At 48.8% G+C, this 22,628-nt stretch overlaps 1 protein-coding gene across 2 annotated transcripts in view; it reads left to right on the top strand.

Moving 5' to 3' along the window:
• The window catches only part of dcn (decorin), a 67,092-nt gene extending 45,233 nt beyond the window's left edge, over positions 1-21,859 (top strand). For both annotated transcript variants that reach the window (XM_086009491.1, XM_086009492.1), the window contains exons 4-8: positions 4,953-5,166; positions 10,821-10,934; positions 16,440-16,533; positions 18,899-19,037; positions 21,095-21,859. In XM_086009491.1, coding sequence (XP_085865617.1) covers positions 4,953-5,166; positions 10,821-10,934; positions 16,440-16,533; positions 18,899-19,037; positions 21,095-21,289 — 756 coding nt within the window. In that variant the 3' untranslated portion in view covers positions 21,290-21,859. The remainder of the gene's footprint in view (positions 1-4,952; positions 5,167-10,820; positions 10,935-16,439; positions 16,534-18,898; positions 19,038-21,094) is intronic.
• Positions 21,860-22,628: the final 769 nt, after the last annotated feature.

The raw sequence follows: 22,628 nt of genomic DNA, 5'->3' as shown, positions 1-22,628 counted from the left end.
AGGCCCTGGGGATTTATCGGCCTTCAGTCCCATCAATTTTCCTAACACCGTTTCCCTACAAATACTGATTTCTTTCAGTTCCTCCCTTTCATCAGACCCTATGTTCCCCGGCACCTCTGGGAGGTTATTTGTGTCCTCCTTTGTGAAGACAGAACCAAAGTATGTATTTAGTTGGTCTGCCATTTCCTTGTTTCCCATTATAAATTCCCCTGATTCTGACTGTAAGGGACCTACGCTTGACTTCACCAATCTTTTTCTCTTCACATATCTATAAAAGCTTTTACAGTCAGTTTTTAGTTTCCCTGCTTGCTTACTCTCATATTCTATTTTCGCTTTCTTAATTAATCCCTTTGTCCTCCTTTGTTGACTCCTAAACTGCTCCCAATCCTCAGGATTATTGCTTTTTCTAGCCAATTTATATGTCCTCTCCTTGGATCTTATGCTATCCCTAATTTCCCTTGTTAGCCACGGTTGAGTCACCTTTTTTGTTTTATTTTTATGCCAAACTGGGATGAACAAATTCTGTAGCTCATCCATTTGGTCTTTGAATGTTTGCCATTGCCTATCCACCGTCAACCCTTTGAGTGCCATTCCCCAATCAATCCTACCCAACTCACTCCTCAGACCATCGTAGTTTCCTTTATTTAAATTGAGGACCCTTGTCTCTGAGTCAACTACTTCATTCTCCATCTTAATGAAGAATTCGATCATATTATGATTGCTCCGACCCAAGGGGCCTCGTACAACAAGATTGCTAATTAATCCTTTCTTGTTCCATAATACCCAGTCTAAGATGGCCTGATCTCTGGTTGGTTCCTCGACATATTGGTCCAGGAAACCATCCCGTAAACACTCCAGGAATTCGTACTCCACAGTATTGTTACTAATTTGGTTGGCCCAATCTCTATGTAGATTAAAGTCACCCATGATGACTGCTGTGCCCTTATTGCACGCTTCTTTAATTTCTCTTTTAATGCCATCCCCAACCTCCGCCTTACTGTTTGGAGGTCTATATACCACTCCCACTAATGTTTTTTTCCCCTTAGTATTTCTCAATTCTACCCATACAGATTCCACATCATCAGAGCTAATATCCTTCATTACAATTGTATTAATCCCTTCTTTAACCAGTAATGCTACCCCTCCTCCCTTTCCTTTTTGCCTATCTTTCCTGAATATCGAATACCCCTGGATGTTGAGTTCCCAGTCTTGGCCTTCCTTGAGCCACGTTTCCGTAATCCCAACCAAATCATATTCGTTTACCTCTATTTGCGCAGCCAATTCATCCACCTTATTACAAATGCTCCTCGCATTAAGACACAAAGCCTTCAGGCTTGTTTTTTTAGCGCTCTTAGACCTATTAGAATTATTATTTACTGTGGCCACGTTTGATTTAAACCGTTGATTTCTCTGACTGCCACTTTTGTTTTTCTCCTTCCTATCTTTTGCTTTTATCCCTGTTTTCCTTTCCTCTGTCTCCCTGCTCAGGTTCCCAACCCCCTGCCATTTTAGTTTAAACCCCCCCGAACAGTGCTCGCAAACCTCCCCGCAAGGATATTTGTCCCTGTTTATACCTCCGTCTCCAAGCGCAGAATTCCAAAGGGTCACCAACTCTGATTGGACGTATTCCTGGAGGATTCATCACATGACCTCCTGCCGCCAACCGCCCCGCCCCCACACTCCCGCCATTGGCTGTCCGCCCCGCCCAGTTAAACAAATTCTCCAACACCCCCCCCAACATCTCCAATATTTGTATAACTAATAAACAACAGTGTTCAAAGAAAATGGAGAAAGAAAACACACTAATGTAAGTACTTCTTCTGACAACACAGACCCTCCATCGGCAGTTCCAGGTCTTCAATATTTGATGTAGCCATTTCAAAGCCTGCTTGATATCAAGCAACTCCTTTTTTTGTTCACTGAAGACCAGAGGTGGGGACAATTAAAGCTATTTGAGAAAAAATGTGTCCGCAGACCTGTTGAGAATGACCCCATTAGCAGTCCCTCAGAAAAATTAATCAAAGTTTCCCTTTTTCTAATGAGATGACCAGGCCTTAAACAAAGTCCACCTTTGAGATACCTGTACGTCCCTTGGCCTTGCATTTCCATATCATTTCAGTTTAAAATAAAACGCGCACTACGGCAGGGTTTAAGTGTAACGAGTTCTAATGGAATAAGAACCCGTGGAGACCATTGAACGCAGCTGATCATAACCTCTCGCCAGGACACAGTCAGGAAGCAACAACTTCGTGGCTTTAATTTCTCTAATTTACTCCCAACACCGAGGTGCCTCTAATAAAATGCAGATGAGACTCCACTAACTGGTTTCCGCTGTGGGTTCATAAAGATTGTACCAGCAGCCTGTGTACAAAGTTCAAAAAACTGTTTATAGGCATCGTACAGAAAGTCTGCCTTATTGTACCAAATCCAGGCTTTGTTTGAATTAGAGGTTTAGCTCGCATTAAGAAGAAAGAGGCCATTAAACTACAGAATGAAAGAACCAGCAATCCTTTGTGCCAATGTTATATTTATAAACTTTTCTTTTTTTTAAAAAAAAACCCACACACATTTGGAGGGCCGGAAGCAGATTCCACAGTGAATCGTAAATGCTCTTTTGCTCGCGTTCATGATTTCAGTACAAATGGCAAAACAGAGCAAATCTTCGCCCCGTAATTCTTTTATAGTTGCCCACATGGTGAGTTCCTGATCTCAGCCAGCTCATGTGGGGACACGTTGAGCAAAGGTGAGGAGCAACCCCAGAGAAAGAGAGGGAGGGAGGGAGGAAGAATTGGAGGACCAGAGGTGATCTTATTGAAACATACAGTATAAGATTCTGAGGGGGCCTGACAGGGTAAATGCTGAGAGGATGTTTCCCCTTGTGGGGGTATCTAGAACTAGGGGGCATAGTTTCAGGATAAGGGGTTGCCCATTTAAGACGGAGACGAGGAGGAATTTCTTCTCTCAGAGGGTCGTGAATCTTTGGAATTCTCTACCCCAGAGAGCTGTGGAGGCGGAGTCATTGAATATATTCAAGGCGGAGATTGACAGATATTTGAGCTACAGGGGAGTCAAGGGTTATGGGAAACAGGCAGCAAAGTGGAGTTGGCGCCAAGATCAGATCAGCCATGATCCTATTGAATGGCGAAGCAGGCTCGAGGGGCCGAATGGCCGACTCCTGCTCCTATTTCTTATGCTCTTATGTTAACCTGAATTTCCTTGGAGCTCGTTCACAAAACAGGATTGGTAAAGGCCTGGGAACAGATTGCTTGTTCGTGTTCTTTTAGGAATAGTGTGGGGCGCTCGGGATACTTAAGGAGACCGAAAGATAAATTCTGAACGAGGTATCAGCAGATGTATGATTGAGGGACAAATGTTAGCCAGGGCACCAGGAGAACGCCGCTGCTCTTCTTTGAATAGTACCATGGGATCTTTTACATTCCTCTGAGAGAGCAGATAGGCTCTCAGTTTAACATCTCATCTGAGAGACAGCACTCCCACAATACCCCACTGACGTGTTAACCTAGATCATGTGCTCAAGTCCTACTTGAACATACCACCTTCTGGCTTAGATGAATCTCAGAATCATAGAGGCCAATGTTCTACCACTGAGCTAAGGTGGTTACTTAATAAGCAATTGTCAAAAGGTATTTAGTGTAAATACCCTTTATTGGAGTGTAGAAATTGTGGGGGGGCGGGGCGGGGGGGGAGGAATAGCAGTTTTATCTCATCGCCCAGTTTTTTTCTCAGTTCCTGTTGTCGTTACTGAAAGTAGCCTCTAGGGTTAGTGGGATTCCAGGTCCAATCAGAGATTGTCCACTTCATGGATGCCCGGTCTCAGGTGAAGGTGGCACAAGAGCAGCTGATTGCTTATCGGAGGCAAGACACATCTCAGAGGTAGGGTCTTGTGGAAAAGGAGAGGCAGCATGTATTTCTTGTGCAGTATCCTGATCAGGCAATTTACAGACAGCTAAGAAGCAGGGCGGGGGTGGGGGGAAGTTTTTTTTTAGAAGTGCATAGAATTTTACAGCACGGAAACAGGCCATTCAGCCCAACTGGTCCGTGCCGGTGTTTATGCTCCACATGAGCCTCCTCCCACCAATGTTCCCGCTAAGCTCTCTGGACCTCCCGTGCAGCTGGCTCACCGGCTTTTTAATGGGGAAAACTGCGCACGTGCGGTATTTTGATTGGGCCGCACAGCCCCTTAAAGGGGCCACGCACTCAAAAAAATTAACAGGAACATTGCCTCCCACCCCTCTTCATCTAATCCTATCAGTTTAACCTTGTATTCCTTTCTCCCTCATGTGTTTATCTAGCCTCCCCTTAAATGTATCTATGCTCTTCACCTCAACCACTCCCTGTGGTAGCGAGTTCCACATTCTCACCACTCTCCGGGTAAAGAATTTCTCCTGAATTCTTTATTATATTTATTTGTGACTGTCTTATATTTATGGCCCTTAGTTTTGGACTCCCCACAAGTGGAAACATTTTCTCTGTGTCTACCCTGTCAAACCCTTTCATAATCTTAAAGACCTCTATCAGGTCACCCCTTCTCCTTTCTAGAGCAAAGAGCCCCAGCCTGTTCAGTCTTTCCTGAGAGTTAAAACCTTTCAGTTCTTGTAAGCAAATCTTTTTTGCACATTCTCCAGTGCCTCTATATCCTTTTTGTAACATGGAGACCAGAACTGTGCACAGCACTCCAAGTGTGGTCTAACCAAGGTTCTATAAAAGTTTAGCAGCGGATGCTCATTTCCTTGGTCAGAGATGGGTTTGAGGTATGAACCCAATATAGAAAAATAAAATGAACGGCAAGGTATGGTGATAATTTACTGGGCGCCCATGGCTTGATCTTTAAGGTGGTAGTGCTATTTTTATAGAATAAGTTGTATGCACGCAATATAAAATGATATGTTGGTACACTCGGGTTGATTTTAGTGGCTTTCCTTCTTTTCCAGGCCTTGATTCTGGTTAACAACAAAATTGGCACAGTTCATCCCAAAGCCTTCGCGCCTCTGACGAAGTTACAAAGACTTTACCTGTCCAAGAACCTACTGAAAGAAATCCCAGCAAACATGCCCTCGTCACTTCACGAGCTTCGCATCCACGAGAACGAAATCACCAAAGTGAAGAAGAACGCTTTCGACAACCTGTCGCAGGTGTACGCCTTAGGTATAACTCGCCGACTACTCGCCGACTGCCCGCCTCCCCCGGTCACTGAGGTTGAACACGACGGCGTGCAAATTCGGGCGAACTTTCCTCTCCTTTCAGTGGCACTAATTTTATTCTCTTCAGTTGATGCTTCCCAGGAGAATGTTTGAAGTAGGGGGGTGGCGGGGTGGGGAGAGGGGGGGGAAGGGCGAGGGGTAATCCTTACAAATCTAGTGCTCCCGCTGCGAATTCTCACCCGTCTGGCGATTGTAGGTCAGGAATCCTTGGCAAACGGTTCCTGTTTTTTTTTTCTTCACAACTGCAGATCGGAAATTCATGGGAGAACCCACAGCAGAATTTCCGATGGGCACTCCCGGCGGGCGATGCTCCGCCAGTTGGTAGAATGATCCCACTGGAGTCTCAGATTTTGTATTTTCGAAGCATTGTCATGAAGTCAATTGCTCTCCAATTCCACTGTAATGTGAATCCAGCTACAACAAGCTGAAGGGGCCCAGTGCTTCCCAGCTCCCGGAACAGCCATGGACAATCTGCTGCAAAAACCTGGGTTCAGTGCAAATGAAGTTTGCAAGGCAGCAGATGCTGGATTTTGTACAAAGGACTTTTACACTTGATGTTTTCAGGTTTACAAAGTTAATTATTTTTTTCTAAAGAAGAAAATGGTTAAAGGTACTTTTACGGTTTCCTTCTCTCATTCTCCCCGTGACGTGTAATATTCCAGGGGGAAGAAATTTGGTTGCTTTGCGCCTCCCGTTAACGCCCCAAGAAAAGCAACCAGCGCCTGGGCGCGGCGCCGCTAACGCCTCCCGTGAAATTCAGCAGGAGGTTAGCGGCGGCGGTAGCCAGAAGCGCCCCACGGCAATGACGTCATCGCCGTGCCAGCGCCCTGCTCGCGCTCCGGCCACAAACTTGGCTCGCGCCCCCTGACCTGCCACCGGACGCTATGTCCGACAGGGTCAGGGGGGCGTGTTTGCGGCCGGGGCGGCGCAAATTAAAGGGCAGGTGCCAGGCTGCCATTTCTTTTGGGGCCGCCTGCCAGCACCTGCCCCCTCTCGCCTCTTCCTGCGGGGTGCCGGCCGCGATCGGTCAGCCCAGCACTCCACTCGAGTTCTTTGAGGATGTAACATACAGGGTGGATAAAGGGGAACCAGTGAATGTGGTGTATTTGGACTTCCAAAAGGCATTTGACAAGGTTCCACACAAAAGATTACTAATCAAGATAAAAAATCACGGGATTGGGGGTAATATACTGGCATGGGTAGAAGATTGGCTATCTAACAGAAAACAAAGAGTTGGGATAAATGGTTCGTTCTCGGGCTGGCAATCAGTGACTAGTGGTGTTCCGCAGGGGCCAGTGCTGGGACCCCAACTCTTTACAATCTATATTAACGATTTGGAGGAAGGGACCGAGTGCAACATATCCAAGTTTGCCGACGATACAAAGATGGGAGGGAAAGCAGTGAGTGAGGAGGACATAAAAAACCTTCAAAAGGACATAGACAGGCTAAGTGAGTGGGCAGAGAATTGGCAGATGCAATATAATGTTGGAAAGTGTGAGGTTATGCACTTTGGCAGAAAAAATCAAAGAGCAAGTTATTATCTAAATGGAGAGAAACTGCAAAGTGCTACAGTACAAAGGGATCTGGGGGTCCTGGTGCATGAAACACAAAAAGTTAGTATGCAGGTGCAGCAGGTGATCAGGAAGGCCAATGGAATCTTGGCTTTTATTGCAAGGGGGATGGAGTATAAAAACAGGGAAGTCTTGCTGCAGTTATACAGGGTATTGGTGAGGCCACACCTGGAATACTGCGTGCAGTTTTGGTTTCCATATTTAAGAAAAGATATACTTGCTCTCGAGGCGGTTCAGAGAAGGTTCACTCGGTTGATTCCAGAGATGAGGGGGTTGACGTATGAGGAAAGGTTGAGTAGGTTGGGCCTCTACTCATTGGAATTCAGAAGAATGAGAGGCGATCTTATCGAAACATAAAAGATTGTGAGGGGGCTTGATCGGGTGGATGCGGTGAGGATGTTTCCACTGATGGGTGAGCCTAGAACTAGGGGGCATAATCTTAGAATAAGGGGATGCCCTTTCAAAACTGAGATGAGGAGAAACTTCTTCACTCAGAGGGTGGTAAATCTATGGAATTTGCTACCCCAGAGAGCTGTGGAAGCTGCAACATTAAATAAATTTAAAATGGAGATAGACATTTTCCTAGCAGATAAGGGAATTAGGGGTTACGGGGAGCGGGCAGGGAAGTGGACGTGAGTCTAGGTTCAGATCAGCCATGATCCTATTGAATGGTGGAGCAGGCCCGAGGGGCCGTATGGCCTACTCCTGCTCCTACTTCTTATGTTCTTATGCCAGGCTCTTTTGCCGGCACCCCGCTCCCCGGTGGTCCAGCAGGGCCCCCGACCCCTTTAATCAGGGGAGGGAGGCCTGCAGTACCGCGGCGCTACGTGCGGACACGTGTGGCGCTGCTGCACGTAGCGCCGCGATATTCAATGGGAGCGCCCCAAGAGGGAGGGGGAGCGCTTCCAGTAGCCTCCTGCTTGGGGCGCTACCATTGAATTTCGGGCGCGGGGGCGCTAACTTTTTCGGGGCACTAAAAGTAGCAAAGTTATCGCCCCAAAGGGGGCTCAAGCCAATTTTCCCCCCCCAGGTATCTCCCAGCGCCACTGTATGAACCTAAATCTAATCAATGTACGGTGCTGATATGCCGGCCCCGATTTTAAAGGGGAGGAGGGGTGGGTATGATGAGCATCAGCCCGGGAGTGGGAGACGAACCCGGGGAGTCGGGTCTTAAAGGCCGGGACTCATTAGTGGAAAATTATCCCAGAGTCCTGCCCGAACCCGGTGCCACCTCACTACCCGGGCCGATGAAAGAACTTGCCTGGATCCAAACATGTCCACACCTATGGAAATTTCAAACGCCTCTATCACGACCCCTCTCATCCTCCTCCTCTCCAGAGCAAAGCCCATTGATAGACGATCCTTCCTCATAACTCGGCCCTCCAAGTTTAGTGGTTACCCACCACTGGGCTCTCCTTCCAGTAACTCTACGGGCTGGATTTTCATTGAGGAGGCGGGTAGGAGGCAGGACTACAACTGTCGGGGTTGTAGTCCTGCCTCCATCGAGTTGTAGCCAACCCACGCGATTTTGACTTGATTGACCTTGTTGAGCCTGCCCAGCGGGCTCAGCAGGCCAATTAAGGGCCACTCGGCAACAGGTAACGTCACGGACTGAAATTTCATCTGTCAAGACCTTTTGACAGATGAAATATCAGCGTTTGACAGCTGTTTGAAGCTGTCAAACACTGACAATCTGTACTCTAAGTTAATTCCTTCCTCTCAGGATGATTTAGAGATCTCCCCGGAACAGAAAGCTGAATGCTGCAATTTTTGACAGATCGCGGCCATTCTGCTTTCTGTGCCGGTGAGATGAGGGACTCCCGAGACCTGAAGGAAGGAAGGCTGTAAAGGTAAGTAAAACTTCTTTAAACACTCCAAACACACTTGCCTCTGTACTCATGCACCCATCACTCACCTGAACACCAGACATCTCGAACCCTCCAAGTCCTTCAACCCAACGGTCCGCCTCGCTAACTTGGCGTGGTTTGGAGCCGTCGGGAATCCCACACTTCAACAATAAAAATAGGGATTAGGTTAAAAACTGCCTGTTAACTACCTGTTAACAGGCAGTTAATTGGCACTAATCCCCTTCCCGCCTCGGGGAGGCGGGTCCCAGCGCGGGTCGGGTACCCGCCTCCTTTGAAACTGGCATGGAGGTGGGTTGGGGGGCAGGATGGGTTCGTGCCCCCCAATTTCGGGATTTTAACCCCCCACATGCCTCCAATTCCGCCTCCACGGCCCAATGAAAATCCTGCCCTACATCTTTCCTCTAATATATTGAGAATAACATTGAACACCGTACTCTAGAAGGGTTGCATTTAGATATAAATATTGAGCCAAGGTTGTTGTTCTTGTGCGGTTTCTTCGCTATTAATTCTCTCTTTGAGTTAGAATTTGGTCTCACAAAGCAATGATGTGGCAGCCCAGTACACATCCTACAGGTGTCTCGGTCTATTTGGAAGGATGCTTGGCCAGTAGCGCTGGCTCCTGATCCTGAAGGCAAATCCGCCAACAACACTGCTTCATTGCTCGCTCTCTCTCTCTCTCCCTCTCTGTTGTGGTGCAGTCCGGAGGCCCCCAGCACTCCCGGATAATATCTAGATTACAAATCTTTCTGGAGTACTTGGGGGAAAAATTCAGTTGTTTGCGCCTCCCGTTAATGCCTTAAGAGGGCGCTAATGGGGCGCAAAACAACTAGCGCCCGGGCGCAGCGATGTTTGCGCCGCTCGCGAAATTAACTAGACATTTTGCGGCGGCGCTAAACAATACCGCCACAATCTCCTGCACCGGCAGATTGTGACGTCAGCCGAGTAGCGCCCCGGACCGGATATTGAGTGGCATCCCCTGCCTTACCGCCTGCCGCTAGCAACGACAGATTGAGGGGAGCATTTTGCAGTCATGAAGGGACTGGGGGAGCGCTATTTAAAGGTGACCGCTTCCTGCCTATTTTTGTTGGTGACATTTTTGCACCACGCATTCTGAGAAAGAGAGAGAGAGAGACTTCTGGAGAGATTCAACGCTGTGTGAAGGAGTTTTGAGTACTGAGCAGCACTTTGCAGGTTTATTTTGATTTGCCCTTCCTTGCTTCGCCAGCGCTCTGAGGTAGCGCCTCGCTCCTCGGCCTTTGCGCCTTAAGACAGGTGTGAAGGGCCTGATTTAGCGCTCCAATCACCTCCAGGGGCGATAAAAGCCAAGTTTGCCGTCGGAGGCGATAATTAGCGCCAGGCGCTAAACTTTGCGCACGGCCGATAATCGCGCCCCAAACGGTGCGATACTGAATTTTTCCCCCCTCGTGTTTAAGATGATTAAAGGAGTTGATCGGGTAGATAGAGAGAAACTGTTTCCACTGGTGGGGGGAGTCCAGAACAAGGGAGCATAGCCTTAAAATTAGAGCCAGGCCGTTCAGGGGTGATGTCAGGAAGCACTTCCTCACTACAAAGGGTTAATGGAAATCTGGAACTCTCTTCCCCCAAAAAGCGGTTGACGCTGGAGGTCAATTGAACATTTCAAAACTGAAATTGATAGATTTTTGTTAGGCCAGGGTATTAATCGATCTGGAACCAAGGCGAGTAACTGGAGTTAAGACACCAATCAGCCATGGTCTAACTGAATGGCGGAACAGACGCGAGGGGCTGAATGGCCTAAATCAGTGGTTTAAGCTCTCTGTGATTCTGTGATTCATCGTGTCTTTGATGTTGGTTGATCTTCACCAAGACCAAAAAACCCCACATTTGGTTATAGTTCCTTACATTAAATACTGGAGCTTCTGATATTTCAAACAAGTGATGTAACTGGAATGCGTTGACTGAAAGGGCGGGGGAAGCAGATTCAATTGTAACCTTCAAAAGGGGAATTGGGTAAATACTTGAAAAGGAGAAATTCGCAGGGCTGTGGGGAAAGAGCAGGGGGAGTGGGGCTAATTGGATCGCTCTTTCAAAGAGCCAGCACAGGCACGGTGGGCCGAATGGCCTCCTCCTGCGCTATACGATTCTACGAATCTAACTTTTCTTTTCCCTCCCCACCACAGAAATGGGCAGCAACCCCCTGAAAAACTCGGGTATCGACGGCGGTGCTTTTCACGGACTGAAAAAGCTTTCCTTCATTCGACTGTCAGACGCAGCCCTCACAGCTGTTCCCAAAGGTAATGACCGAACGGAGCAATCGGACCAATTCAGGGTGGCCAGGGAATCCATTTACAGAACGTCTCGCACTGAGCTGTCACGGGCCTTCCCTTCTGTTCTTTCCTCCTCTTCCCCCCCTCTCCCTTCCCCCTACACTCGCTTAAAACCTGTTACGTCCCCAACTTTTTCCAGCTCTGACGAAGGGCCATCGACCTGAAACGTTAACTCTGTTTCTCTCTCTACAGATGCTGCCTGACCTGCTGGGTGTTCCCGGCATTTTCTGTCTTTATGTCTGAGCTGTTGTGAAGTACTCTGTAAATGAGTCTTTTATCTATTAATTAGTTTCTCATTATTTTGCCAAAATTCTTGTTAAGTCGTGACCACTGGAAAAGCTGGGGTTGGTCTCCTTTAGAGCAGAGAAGTTTAAGGGGAGATTTAATAGAGGTGTTCAAAATTATGAAGGGGCTTTGATAGAGTTAATAAGGAGATAGTTTCCATTGGCGGGAGGGTCGGTAACCAGACGACACAGATTTAAGGTAATTGGCAGAAGAACCAGAGGAGGAGAAGAAGAGTTGTTGTGATCTGGAACGCGCTGCCTGAAAGGGCGGTGGAAGCAGATTCAGTAGTAACTTTCAAAAGGGAACTGGATAAATACTTGAAAAGGGAGAATTTGCCGGGCTCTGGGGAAAGAGCAGGGGGGAGTGGGACTAATGGGAGAGCTCTTTCAAAGAGCCGGCACAGGCACGACAGGCCGAATGGCCTTCGGTGCTGTGTGATTCGATGATTTAATTTACAAGACAGTGCACAGTTGTGAAATTTTGTTGCTGAATGAAGGGAACAAATAGTAAATGGGATTACTTTTGCCGATATTAGTGGACAGATGATTAACACACGTTCTGATCCATTCGCCAATCTGCGACTTTAAAGCGGTCGTTTGTTTTAAATGGTTCACATCGCCGCAGAAATGGCGGACAGGGAAATGACCCTCGAACGTGTGAAGTGGCCACCTGTTAGCTTTGGCGACAGTCATTTCTAGCCTTACCTCTCTCAGGTTCAGGTTTGTTCCGAATTGAAGGTGTGATTTTCCAACTTTGCGCCCCCCGATGGGATACGAGGGTATTAAGAAACGCGGGATCGGACTGCGCACCTTTCTCTCGCCATTGAAATCGGAAGTTGCAATCTGCGTGGATCTGAGTTTCCGAGGGGCGTTTCTGGTGGCCTGCCAACAATGCAAAGACCCCTTCGACACGGGTTGGTGCCAGTGTAAGCAACGCTATCAACTGATTGGCTGTGTAGATACTACTTTAGGATTGTAGATAATCTCTTTCCGGGCCTAGAGTTCCCTCCGCATTTGCGTCCAGATACACCCGCATAATCCGGGCGCAAACCATCTACACGGCTTAAAATTTGGCGGAATTCTAGTGTAAGTGAACTGCGATATGCCCCAAGTCTCTCGATCTTTCATGTCTGTCCATCAAACCCTCCGTCTGAACAAAGCTACGCCCACAAAACTGACCATGCCCCCCCCCCCGACTCTCAAATGCGAGTATCCTCCAATCGTGTTTGTTCGGGGGCGGAGGGGGGTGCGGGGAGGGGAGGAGGTCTCTCAACTCAGATTTTCAGGCCCAGCAAGAAAGAAAGTAATTTTTCAGTCTTTCAATTGCAGTTTTTTCAGCGTTTTTTAATAATGGGCTGGATTTTCATTGAGGTGGGTAGGAGGCGGGACTACAACTTTCGGGGTTGTAGTCCCGCCTCCATCGAGTTCTAGCCAACCCACATGATTTTGACTTGATTGACCTTGTTGAGCCCGCCCAGCGGGCTCAGCAGGCCAATTAAGGGCCACCCGGCAACAGGTGACGTCACAGATTGATATTTCATCTGTCAAGACCTTTTGACAGATGAAATATCAGCGTTTCACAGCTGTTTGAAGCTGTCAAACACTGACAATCTGTACTCCAGGTTAATTCCTTCCTCTCAGGATGATTTAGAGATCTCCCCGGAACAGAAAGCCGGATGCTGCAATTTTTGACAGATCGCGGCCATTCTGCTTTCTGTGCCGGTGAGATGAGGGACTCCTGAGATCTGAAGGAAGGAAGGCTGTAAAGGTAAGTACATGTAAGTAAAACTTCTTTAAACACTTTACACACACCAAACACACTTACCTCTGCACTCATGCACCCATCACTCACCTGAACACCGGACATCTCTACCCCTCCAAGCCCTTCATCCCGACGGCCCGCCTCGCTAACTTGGCGTGGTTTGGAGCCGTCGGAAATCCCACATTTCACCAATGAAAATAGGGATTAGGCTAAAAACTGCCTGTTAACTACCTGTTACCAGGCAGTTAATTGGCACTAATCCCCTTCCCGCCTCGGGGAGGTGGGTCCCAGTGCGGGACGGGTACCCGCCTCCTTTGAAACTGGCATGGAGGCGGGTTGGGGGTGGGATGGGTTCGTGCCCCCCCTGATTTCGGGATTTTAAACCCCCACACGCCTCCAATCCCGCCTCCATGGCCCAATGAAAATCCTGCCCAATGTATCCTCACTGAGACCCACTCTGTAACTTCTGTTCCTTTGAATGGTTTTTGACCGCAGCAGGACAAACCACATTAAAAATTGAAAAGCTTCCCCTATTGCAGGTCCTTAAACACGCTGTGCCTGATGTGCATGAATGATGGTGAAATAAGATGAAATTTAAATTTTAAGACCCAAAGAAGGAATATAAGAACATAAGAAATAGGAGCAGGAGTGGGCCATTCGGCCCTTCGAGCCTGCTCTGCCATTCAACAAGATCATGGCTGATCTTCTACCTCAACTCCACCTTCCTGCACTATCCCCAAATCCCTTGATTCCCTTAATATTCAAAAATCTATCGATCTCTGTCTTGAATATACTCAACGACTGAGCCTCCACAGCCCTCTGGGGTAGGCATAAAAGGCGTCAAGGGGTATGGGGAGAGGGCGGGAATATGGTATTGAGATAGAGGATCAGCCATGATCATATTGAATGGCGGAGCAGGCTCGAAGAGCCGAATGGCCTACTCCTGCTCCTATTTTTCTATGTTTCTGTTTCAATGTAGACAATTCCAAAGATTCACCACCCTCTGAGTGAAGAAATTTCTCCTTATCTCAGTCCTAAATGGCCGCCCCCTTATTCTGAGACTGTGACCCCTGGTTCTAGACTCCCCAGCCAGTGGAAACATTCTCCCTTTATCTACCCTGCCAAGCCCTGTAAGAATTTAGTATGTTTCAATGAGATCACCTCTCATTCTTCTAAACTCTAGAGAATTTAGGCCTAATCTACTCAATCTGTCCTCATAGGACAATCTCCCCTTCCCAGTCTGGTGAACCTTCGTTGCACTCCCTCTATGGCAAGTATATCCTTCCTTAGGTAAGGAGACCAAAACTGTACACAATACTCCAGGTGTGGTCTCACCAGGGCCCTATATAATTGCAGTAAGCATATATTGTGGGTTCGGCACCTTCCTTGGGACCCAATTGTTTACACTGTCCATTTTAAGTTCAGGCATATTCTAACAAGATTGGGACAATACTATTCACAACCTTGGTGTCCTATTTGACCCTGAACTGAGCTTCCGACCCCATATTGTCTCCATCACCAAGACCGCCTACTTCCACCTCCGTAAGCAGCTCATCTGCTGCTGAAACTCTCATCCATGTCTTTATTACATCCAGACTTGACTATTCCAACACTCTCCTGGCCGACCTCCCACCTTGCACCCTCCATAAACTTGAGCTCATCCAAAACACTAACTCGCAACAAGTCCCGTTCACCCACTGTGCTCGCTGACCGACATTGGCTCCCGGTCCGGCAACACCTCGATTTTTAAAATTCTCATCCTTGTTTTCAAATCCCTCCATGGCCTCGCCCCTCCCTATCTCTGTAACTGCCTCCAACCTCTACAACCCTCTGAGATCTCGGCGCTCCTCCATTTCTGGCCTCTTGCCCATCTCCGATTTTCATCGCTCCACCATTAGTGGTGGTGCCTTCAGTTGCCTAGGTCCTAAGCTCTGGAATTCCCTCCCTGCACCTCTCTACCTCTCTTTCCTCCTTTAAGACACTCCTTAAAACCTACCTCCTTTCACCTGCCCTAATAGCTCCTTATGTGGCTCGGTGTCAAATTTTGTTTGATAATGTTTCTGTGAGGCGCCCTGGGATATTTTGCCATGTTAAAGACGCTATATAAATGCAAGTTGTTGTTGATACTTGGGCGTAACTTGATGTCAGCAAAATGGGCACAGCTTTGGGTGTAATTTTGGGTGTAAGGAGGAACTCCAGGCCCAGATATTGAAGATCTTCACTGTACAGGTAATCAGTGTCATTTTATGCACGTGCTCTGTGAATTATGGTGGAACGCCCTCGCAATCTTTCCTACCTTTCATTTCTTAACGTGATTTTTTTCCCCTCCCCTCTTCATCTGGGTGCCTCCACAGTCTGATGGGGGTTTATACGGAGGAACTAGAGTCTCCAACACTGATTGGACGTATTCCTGGAGGATTCACCACATGACCTCCAATCGCCCCGCCCCCAGGCTCCCGCCATTGGTCATCGGACACGCCCATCCTCGCGACGCCCCGCCTTCCCACGGCCAATCGTTACCCGATTGGATGATGCTGGACTGCCAGTCAAACAGCCCCACCTCCCCACCCCATCTCCAATATTTTGAGAACTAATAAACAAAAGTGTTCAAAGAAAATGAAAAAAGACACACAATTTATTTACTGCCCCTTGTGATTTTTTTTTTCCGGGTGTTGCTAGCAGTAGTGTCCTGGAGGTTGACTTTCCATTCCTGGAGAATCCAGGCCAATCCTTAGACTCTACATTAGTATTTATGTTAAACCGAGGCCCCCTCTGCTCTCTCAGGTGGAGGCAGAAGATCCCATGGCACTATTTCGAAGAAAAGCAGGGGAGTTCTCCCCGGTGTCCTGGGCAATATTTATCCCTCAACCAACATCACTAAAAAAAACAGATGATCTGGTCATTATCACATTGCTGTTTGTGGGAGCTTGCTGTGCGCAAATTGGCTGCCGCGTTTCCCACATTACAACAGTGACTGCACTTCAAAGTAAATACTTCATTGGCTGTAAAGTGCTTTGGGACGTCCTGAGGTTGTGAAAGGCGCTGTCTTTCTTTCTTCCGATTGGTCTGATGATGTATGTTTGTTTGCTGCACAAGTTCATCAACAATTTGTTTGCACGGAATGATGGGGGCGGAGCGTTCAAATGACCCGACTGATAACGACGAGGGGTGATTTGACAATCCCAACATTTCCTGGAAGGCAGGAAGCACATCCTGGGAACCACAGGCTGCTCCCCCCACTAATATCCCAGCTGTGGTCCCAGCGCTGCTCCTTGCCAGGAGCGCAGGGGTGTTGGAATCACCCTCTCCTGTAATATTTTAGGTGACAGAAAGTTTGTGGACCAGCCTTTAGCCCCCCCAGGGGTTTATGGTAACTCTCAGTGACTCATTTTGACGCATTTATTTCCCCTCCCTCCCCCCCTCTAGATCTCCCGAGTACTCTGTCCGAAATTCATCTGGACGGCAACAAAATCACCCGCATGAAAGCTGATTCGCTGAAGGGTCTGCACAACTTGGTCAGGTAAATGGAAACCGAAGCTCGTTGTCCGATGGCCTCCCTACCTTTGGAACCACCTCCAGTCCCACAGCCCTCCCAGATCTCTGCGCTCCTCCAGTCCTGGCCTCTTGTGCATCCTCGTTTTTCATCGCTCCACCATTGGCCGCCGTGCCTTAAGCTGCCGAGGCCCTAAGCTCTGGAATTCCCTCCCTAAACCTCTCTCCGCCTCTCTCTCCTCCTTTAAGATGCTCCTTAAAACCTGCGACTTTGGCCAAGCTTTGACCTGTCCTAATATCTCCTTATGTGGCTCGGTGTCAAATGTTTGTTTGATAATCGCTCCTGTGCAGTGCCTTGGGACGTTTTACGATATTAAAGGCGTTATAGAAATAGGGGTTTATGGTAACTCTCATGTGACTCATTTTGACTCATTTATTTCCCCTCCCTCCCCCCACTAGATCTCCTGAGTTCTCTGTCCGAAGTTATTATTGCCAAGAATTTGATCCTGTCAGAATTCGATATCTGTTGATCTGATTGTCTATCTCCTATACAATACGCAGTGTCGTGTATATCTTATGCATACAGTAAGTTGCATAATAATGTTTTTGTAATACCATTAGTGGACCTCCTGTGGCGCTGCTCTCATTCAGTTGAAAGAGAGACGGCGCGATTCCCATGGCGCTTAAAAATGCGGCGGTAGCGGGATTGAAATCGTGAGCGGAATTGAAGCAGCGACTTACCGTTGCTTAAATCCCGATTTTTAAATCCCTCCATGGCCTCTCCCCTCCCTAGCTCTGTAACCTCCTCCAGCCCCACAACCCTCCGCGATCTCTGCGCTCCTCCAATTCTGACCTCTCGCGCATCCCCGATTTTCATCGCTCCACCACTGGCGGCCGTGCCTTCAGCTGCCTAGGTGCTCGCCAGGCGTACTACATCCTACTGTACTGAAAAGGACATCTAATTCTAGTATCAGAGTATCTTCTTCCAAGTTTCGTTAACTGTTTAAGTGGCTGATTTAAAAAAAAAATTATTTCTCCTCCATTTTGTAAGCTTTGACATATCTCCCCTGCCCAGCTAGGCAGTCAAGTGGCCAGCTCGTGGGTCATTATTGATACTGTTATATGACCCCTTGCAACAGGCAAACAGAGGTGGTCAGGATCTTCTTCTTAGGTAGTCCCTCGGAACCGAGGATGACTTGCTTCCACATTAAAAATGAGTTCTCAGGTGACTGATGAGTCCAATGCGAGACCTACAGTCTCTGTCACAGGTGGGGCAGACGGTGGTTGAAGGGGCGGGTGGGTGGGGTGCTTGGGTTGACGTGCGCTCCTTGCGCTGCCTGCGCTTGGCTTCCGCTTGCTCCCGGTGAAGAGACTCGAGCTGTTCGGCGCCTTCCCGGATGCTTCTCCTCCACTTTGTGCGGTCTTGGGCCAGAGATTCCCAGGTGTCGGTGGGGATGTTACACTTTTTCAAGGAGGCTTTGAGGGTGTCCTTGAAACATTTTCTGTGCCCACCGGCGGCTCTCTTGCCGTGTCGGAGCTCCGAGTAGAGCACTTGTTTTGGGAGTCTCGTATCGGGCATGCGTGCGTTGTGACCCGTCCATTGGACGATGTGACCTGTCCATCGGAGCTGATCGAGCGTGGTCAAAGCTTCGATGCTGGGGATGTTGGCCTGAGTGAGAACACTGACGTTGGTGCGCCTATCCTCCCAATGGATTTGCAGGATCTTGCAGAGGCAGCGTCGGTGGTACCTCTCCAGTGCTTTGAGGTGCCTGCTGTACATGGTCCATGTCTCTGAGGCATTCAGCAGGGCAGGTATCACTGCCGCTCTGTAGACCATGAGCTTAATGCCGGGTTTGAGATCCTGGTCTTCAAACACTCTCTTCCTCAGACGACCGAAGGTTGCACTGGCACACTGAAGGCGGTGTTGGACTTCGTCATCGACGTCTGCCCTTATTGACAGTAGGCTCCCAAGGTATGGAAAGTGGTCCACGTTGTCCATGCAGCAGGCAAACGGAGGTGGTCAGGATCACCATGGGGGTAGGGTGGGGGTTTTGTCCTTAGATGTTCCCAAATCCCTCCATGGCCTCGCCCCTTCCCTATCTCTGTAACCAAACCCTTGAGTGCAAGAATCTCGGCTGACACTCCAGTGCGGTGCTGAGGGAGTGCTGCACTGTCGGGGGTGCCGTCTTTCAGATGACACATTAAACCAGGGCCCCGTCTGCCCTCTCAGGTGGATGTAAAAGATCCCGTGGCACTATTCCGAAGAAGAGCAGGGGAGTTCTCCGTGGGGTCCTGGCAATATTTAGGTTCCTAAAAATTGCCCGTCAGTGATCAACTTGTAAGCTTTTGCGGCATGTTTACAATAGCGTTCTAATTCACTCCCACCATTGCAGACTGGGCTTGAGTTTCAATGAGATCATCACTGTGGACAATGGCTCACTGGATAACGCACCGTACCTGAGAGAGCTCCACCTGGACAACAATGCACTAGTCAAAGTGCCTGGTGGCTTGGCTGACCTTCGATACATCCAGGTGTGTAGACAAAAAACATGGCAAACTGTGATGTATTTATGTTAATGGTCCGGTGTTCAGTCTGTTTATGTTATCTGGCTATTTTATGGACCGATCAGAATTTTTAGGAGGAGCATTAAAAGACCAAGGGGGAGAAATTCGGGTCATTTGTGCCTTCCATTAACGTCCCCCGGGGGCGCAAACGACTTTGCGACCGGATGCGGCGCTGCTAACGACTCCCACCATATTTGGTGAGAGTTTAGCGGCGGTGCTACGGTGTTGCGCCGCGATCCCCTGCGCCCGGAGATCGTGACGTCATCAGACCCCTAAATTGGGTATCTCCCCCTGAAGCCGTGCCGGGCGATGACAGCGACAGCTTCAGGGGACGCGCACTGGATGGCCGGCCACTACCGGGCGAAAATTAAAGGGGAGGTTGCCGGCTGCTGTTGAAAAAAATGTACCGTTTTCGTTGCTGCTCCGGTGGTGGTTTTTTGGTGGGTTCGGTGCCGCGATCGCTCAGCACTCCCGCTCCCCGCTGGTCCAGGTCGGTGGCTTCTTCTGTAGCAGAGTATGCAGCTTTAACTGAGGGATGAGCCCCTTGTACGCGGCAGCGATACACGGCCCAGTGCGCAGCGATGCCGAGCCGCGCGCCCCCCTCCCGCCCCAGGAAGGAAGTGGAGCGCTTGATTTATCGCTCCACTTCCTTCCGGGGGCGGTAACCCAAATTTAGCCAGCGAGGCGGAACTTCCGCATCTGGCGCAAAACGTCCTGCCTTCCCGGATGTTACCGCCCCCCAAATGGGGCGATACGCATTTTCTCCCCCCATTTTCTTTATATTCATTCCTGGATATGGGCATCGCTGGCAACGATACTCATCCCGAGATGCCCCTCTGATACAACTGAGTGGCTTTCTGGGCCACTTCAGCAGGCAGTTAAGAGTCACCCACATTACTCTGGAGCCACATATAGGCCAGACTGGGTAAGAATGGCAGGTTTCCTTCTCTAAAGGACATTAGTGAACCAGTTAGGTTCTTGCGATAATCCGGCAGCTTCAGGGTCACTTTTACTGGTGCCAGCCTTTCATTTCCAGGTTTCTTAAAATGAATTCAAATTCTCAATGTACCATGGTGGGTGTCCACACCAGTCATGTGGGATCTCGAAAGACCTTCACCCGCGATGTTCCAGATTATTTCTCCGCACCAGTTGTCAGCTGTGGCTCAGTGCGCAGCACTCTCGCCTGTGAGTTAGAAGGTTGTGGGTTCACGCCCCACTCCAGAGACTTGAGCACAAAAATCTAGGCTGACACTCCAATGCAGTGCTGAGGGAGTGCTGCACTGTCGAAGCTGCCGTCTTTCACATGCAGATGTTAAACTGAGGCCCCGTCTGCTCTCTCAGGTGGACGTAAAAGATCCCACGGCACTATTTCGAAGAAGAGCAGGGGGAGTTCTCCTCAGTGTCCTGGGCCAATATTTATCCCTCAATCAACATCACTAAAAAACTGATTTTTGCATTTATATAGCGCCTTTCACGTAATAAAAACACCCATGATGCTTCACAGGAGTGAAATCAGACTAAAAAATTGACACCGAGCCACATAAGGGGCTATTAGGGCAGGTGACCAAAGGCTTGGTCAGAGAGATAGGTTTTAAGGAGCGTCTCAAAGGAGAAGAGCGAGGCGGAGAGATTTAGGGAGGGAATCCCAGAGCTCAGGGTCTGGACGGCTGAAGGCACGGCCGCCGATGGTGGGGCGAAGGAAGTCGATGACCCACGAGAGGCCAGAATAGGAGGAGCGTAGAGATCTCGGAGGGTTGTCGGGCTGGCGGAGGTTACAGAGGTAAGGAGGGGGCGACATATGACCTGGTCATTATCTCATTGCTGTTTGTGGGAGCTTGCTGTGCACAAATTGGTTGCTGCGTTTCCTACATCACAACAGTGACAATGCTTTTTAAAAAAGTACTTAATTGGCTGTAAAGCGCTTTGGGACATCCTGAGGTGGTGAAAGGTGCTATTCAAACGCACTTTCTTTTCACTGATTTAGCGTTGCTCTCGCCAACACTTTGGTTTCCTTTTGCTCGCAGGTGGTTTACCTCCATAACAACCGGATCCCGGCCGTGGGCGTTAACGACTTCTGCGGGCGTGATTATTACTCCAAGAAGAACCTCTACGCGGGGATAAGCCTCTTCAACAACCCTGTCCCGTACTGGGAGATCCAGCCCATTACCTTCCGCTGCGCCATGAACCGAGCGGCCATCCAGCTCGGCAACTTCAAGTAAAACCTTCCCCCGACCCGTGAGAAGAATAACGTCGCATAAAAGTGCCGAGCATCTCTCGTACAGTTTTTAAAAAAAATAAAATAAAAATAAATAAATAATAAGCGTCCCAAGAACTGCTAGTAGGTGTAAGTCCGCAGCTCACCGTAGCTGACTTAAAAAAAAAGTGGTGCTACTAAAATCTCTTAATTACTCCTGAATAAGTCTAAAAAAGCGTGCATACCCGCGAGCTTCGTCTCCCGACCGTATGCTCACGCTGCAACCTCAGTAATTTATTATCCATCGCCGCGAAGACCTGCCAGCCACACTCTGCGGCTGATCACTCCTGTTTTATTGCTAAATCTCCCTTTTTAGGTGACGGTTGTGCCCAACTTGGTAAGCGAATTCCTCGGAAATACTTTTTTGTTCCTGTTTCTCGGTGAAAGCCTTTTTGTGTGTGGGGGGAGGGAGCGGGGGTTTGATTGATCGAAAGGCATGGCTCTCCCATTCTTTGTAAACTGTATGTATCATAAGCAGCATGTTGGTGCTCAAGTGACTAAAGTGATACCTATACAAAATATATTGTAAGCTCCAGACCGGTTTCCCTTTGATTCATTTCTTTCAAGAGGGATTCTTAAACAGCTGCTCGCCTTTTTACATTCAACATCCTCTGGCCAGGTCGAGGTGTCCCATTACCTGGGCAGTGTGGAACTCTGTCTTGCTTTATCTCTTCGTCACCTGATTTTTGACCTGTATATCTGTAGGAATTGTAGATGCGCAACCGAAAATGCAACAGCGAACCCACTAAATGTAACGTCCCAGGCATTTTGCAACTGTGAGGCTTTAAGAGTTCGAAGTGCTTTGGATGAATAATCAAAATAAATATATAAAAAATCAGGCAAGCATGTAATATACACCATATATCGCAACTGCATTACCAAGATATTTACGGGGGGGGTGGAAGCGGGGTAGCGTGTCTGCGACCGGGAACGCGGGGATCCTGCCGAATTTAACAGCAGGCCACCATGTGCAGTTTTTTTTTAACTCCATTTCCCGCCCGGCAGCCGGCCAGGTTGAGAGAAAGCCTGTGGTGGAAGGTTACAGCCCGGAGACGGTTCCCGGCGATCGGAGAAGATCGGGGCGGTGAGGTGGGTGGGTGGGAGGGAGGGTGTGTGTGTGGTGGGGGGGCGGGGGGTGGTGAAGGTGAGATTGTGGGGAGGGGTCAGATGATCGCTGTGGGGGGGGGAAGGAGGAGAGATCATGGGGGGGTGGAAGACAGATTGAGATCGTGGGGGAGAGAACGTGAGCGGAGGGCGGAAGATCATGGGGAGGGGTCGGCTGAACGCGAGGGGGAAGAGATTGC

This window comes from Somniosus microcephalus, chromosome 16 (assembly GCF_052327205.1).
Source record: "Somniosus microcephalus isolate GS21.2 chromosome 16, FLI_Smic_1.0, whole genome shotgun sequence".
NCBI lineage: Eukaryota > Metazoa > Chordata > Chondrichthyes > Squaliformes > Somniosidae > Somniosus > Somniosus microcephalus.
The sequence above is the reverse complement of the archived record's forward strand: the minus strand, read 5'-3'. Positions and strand labels throughout refer to the sequence as shown.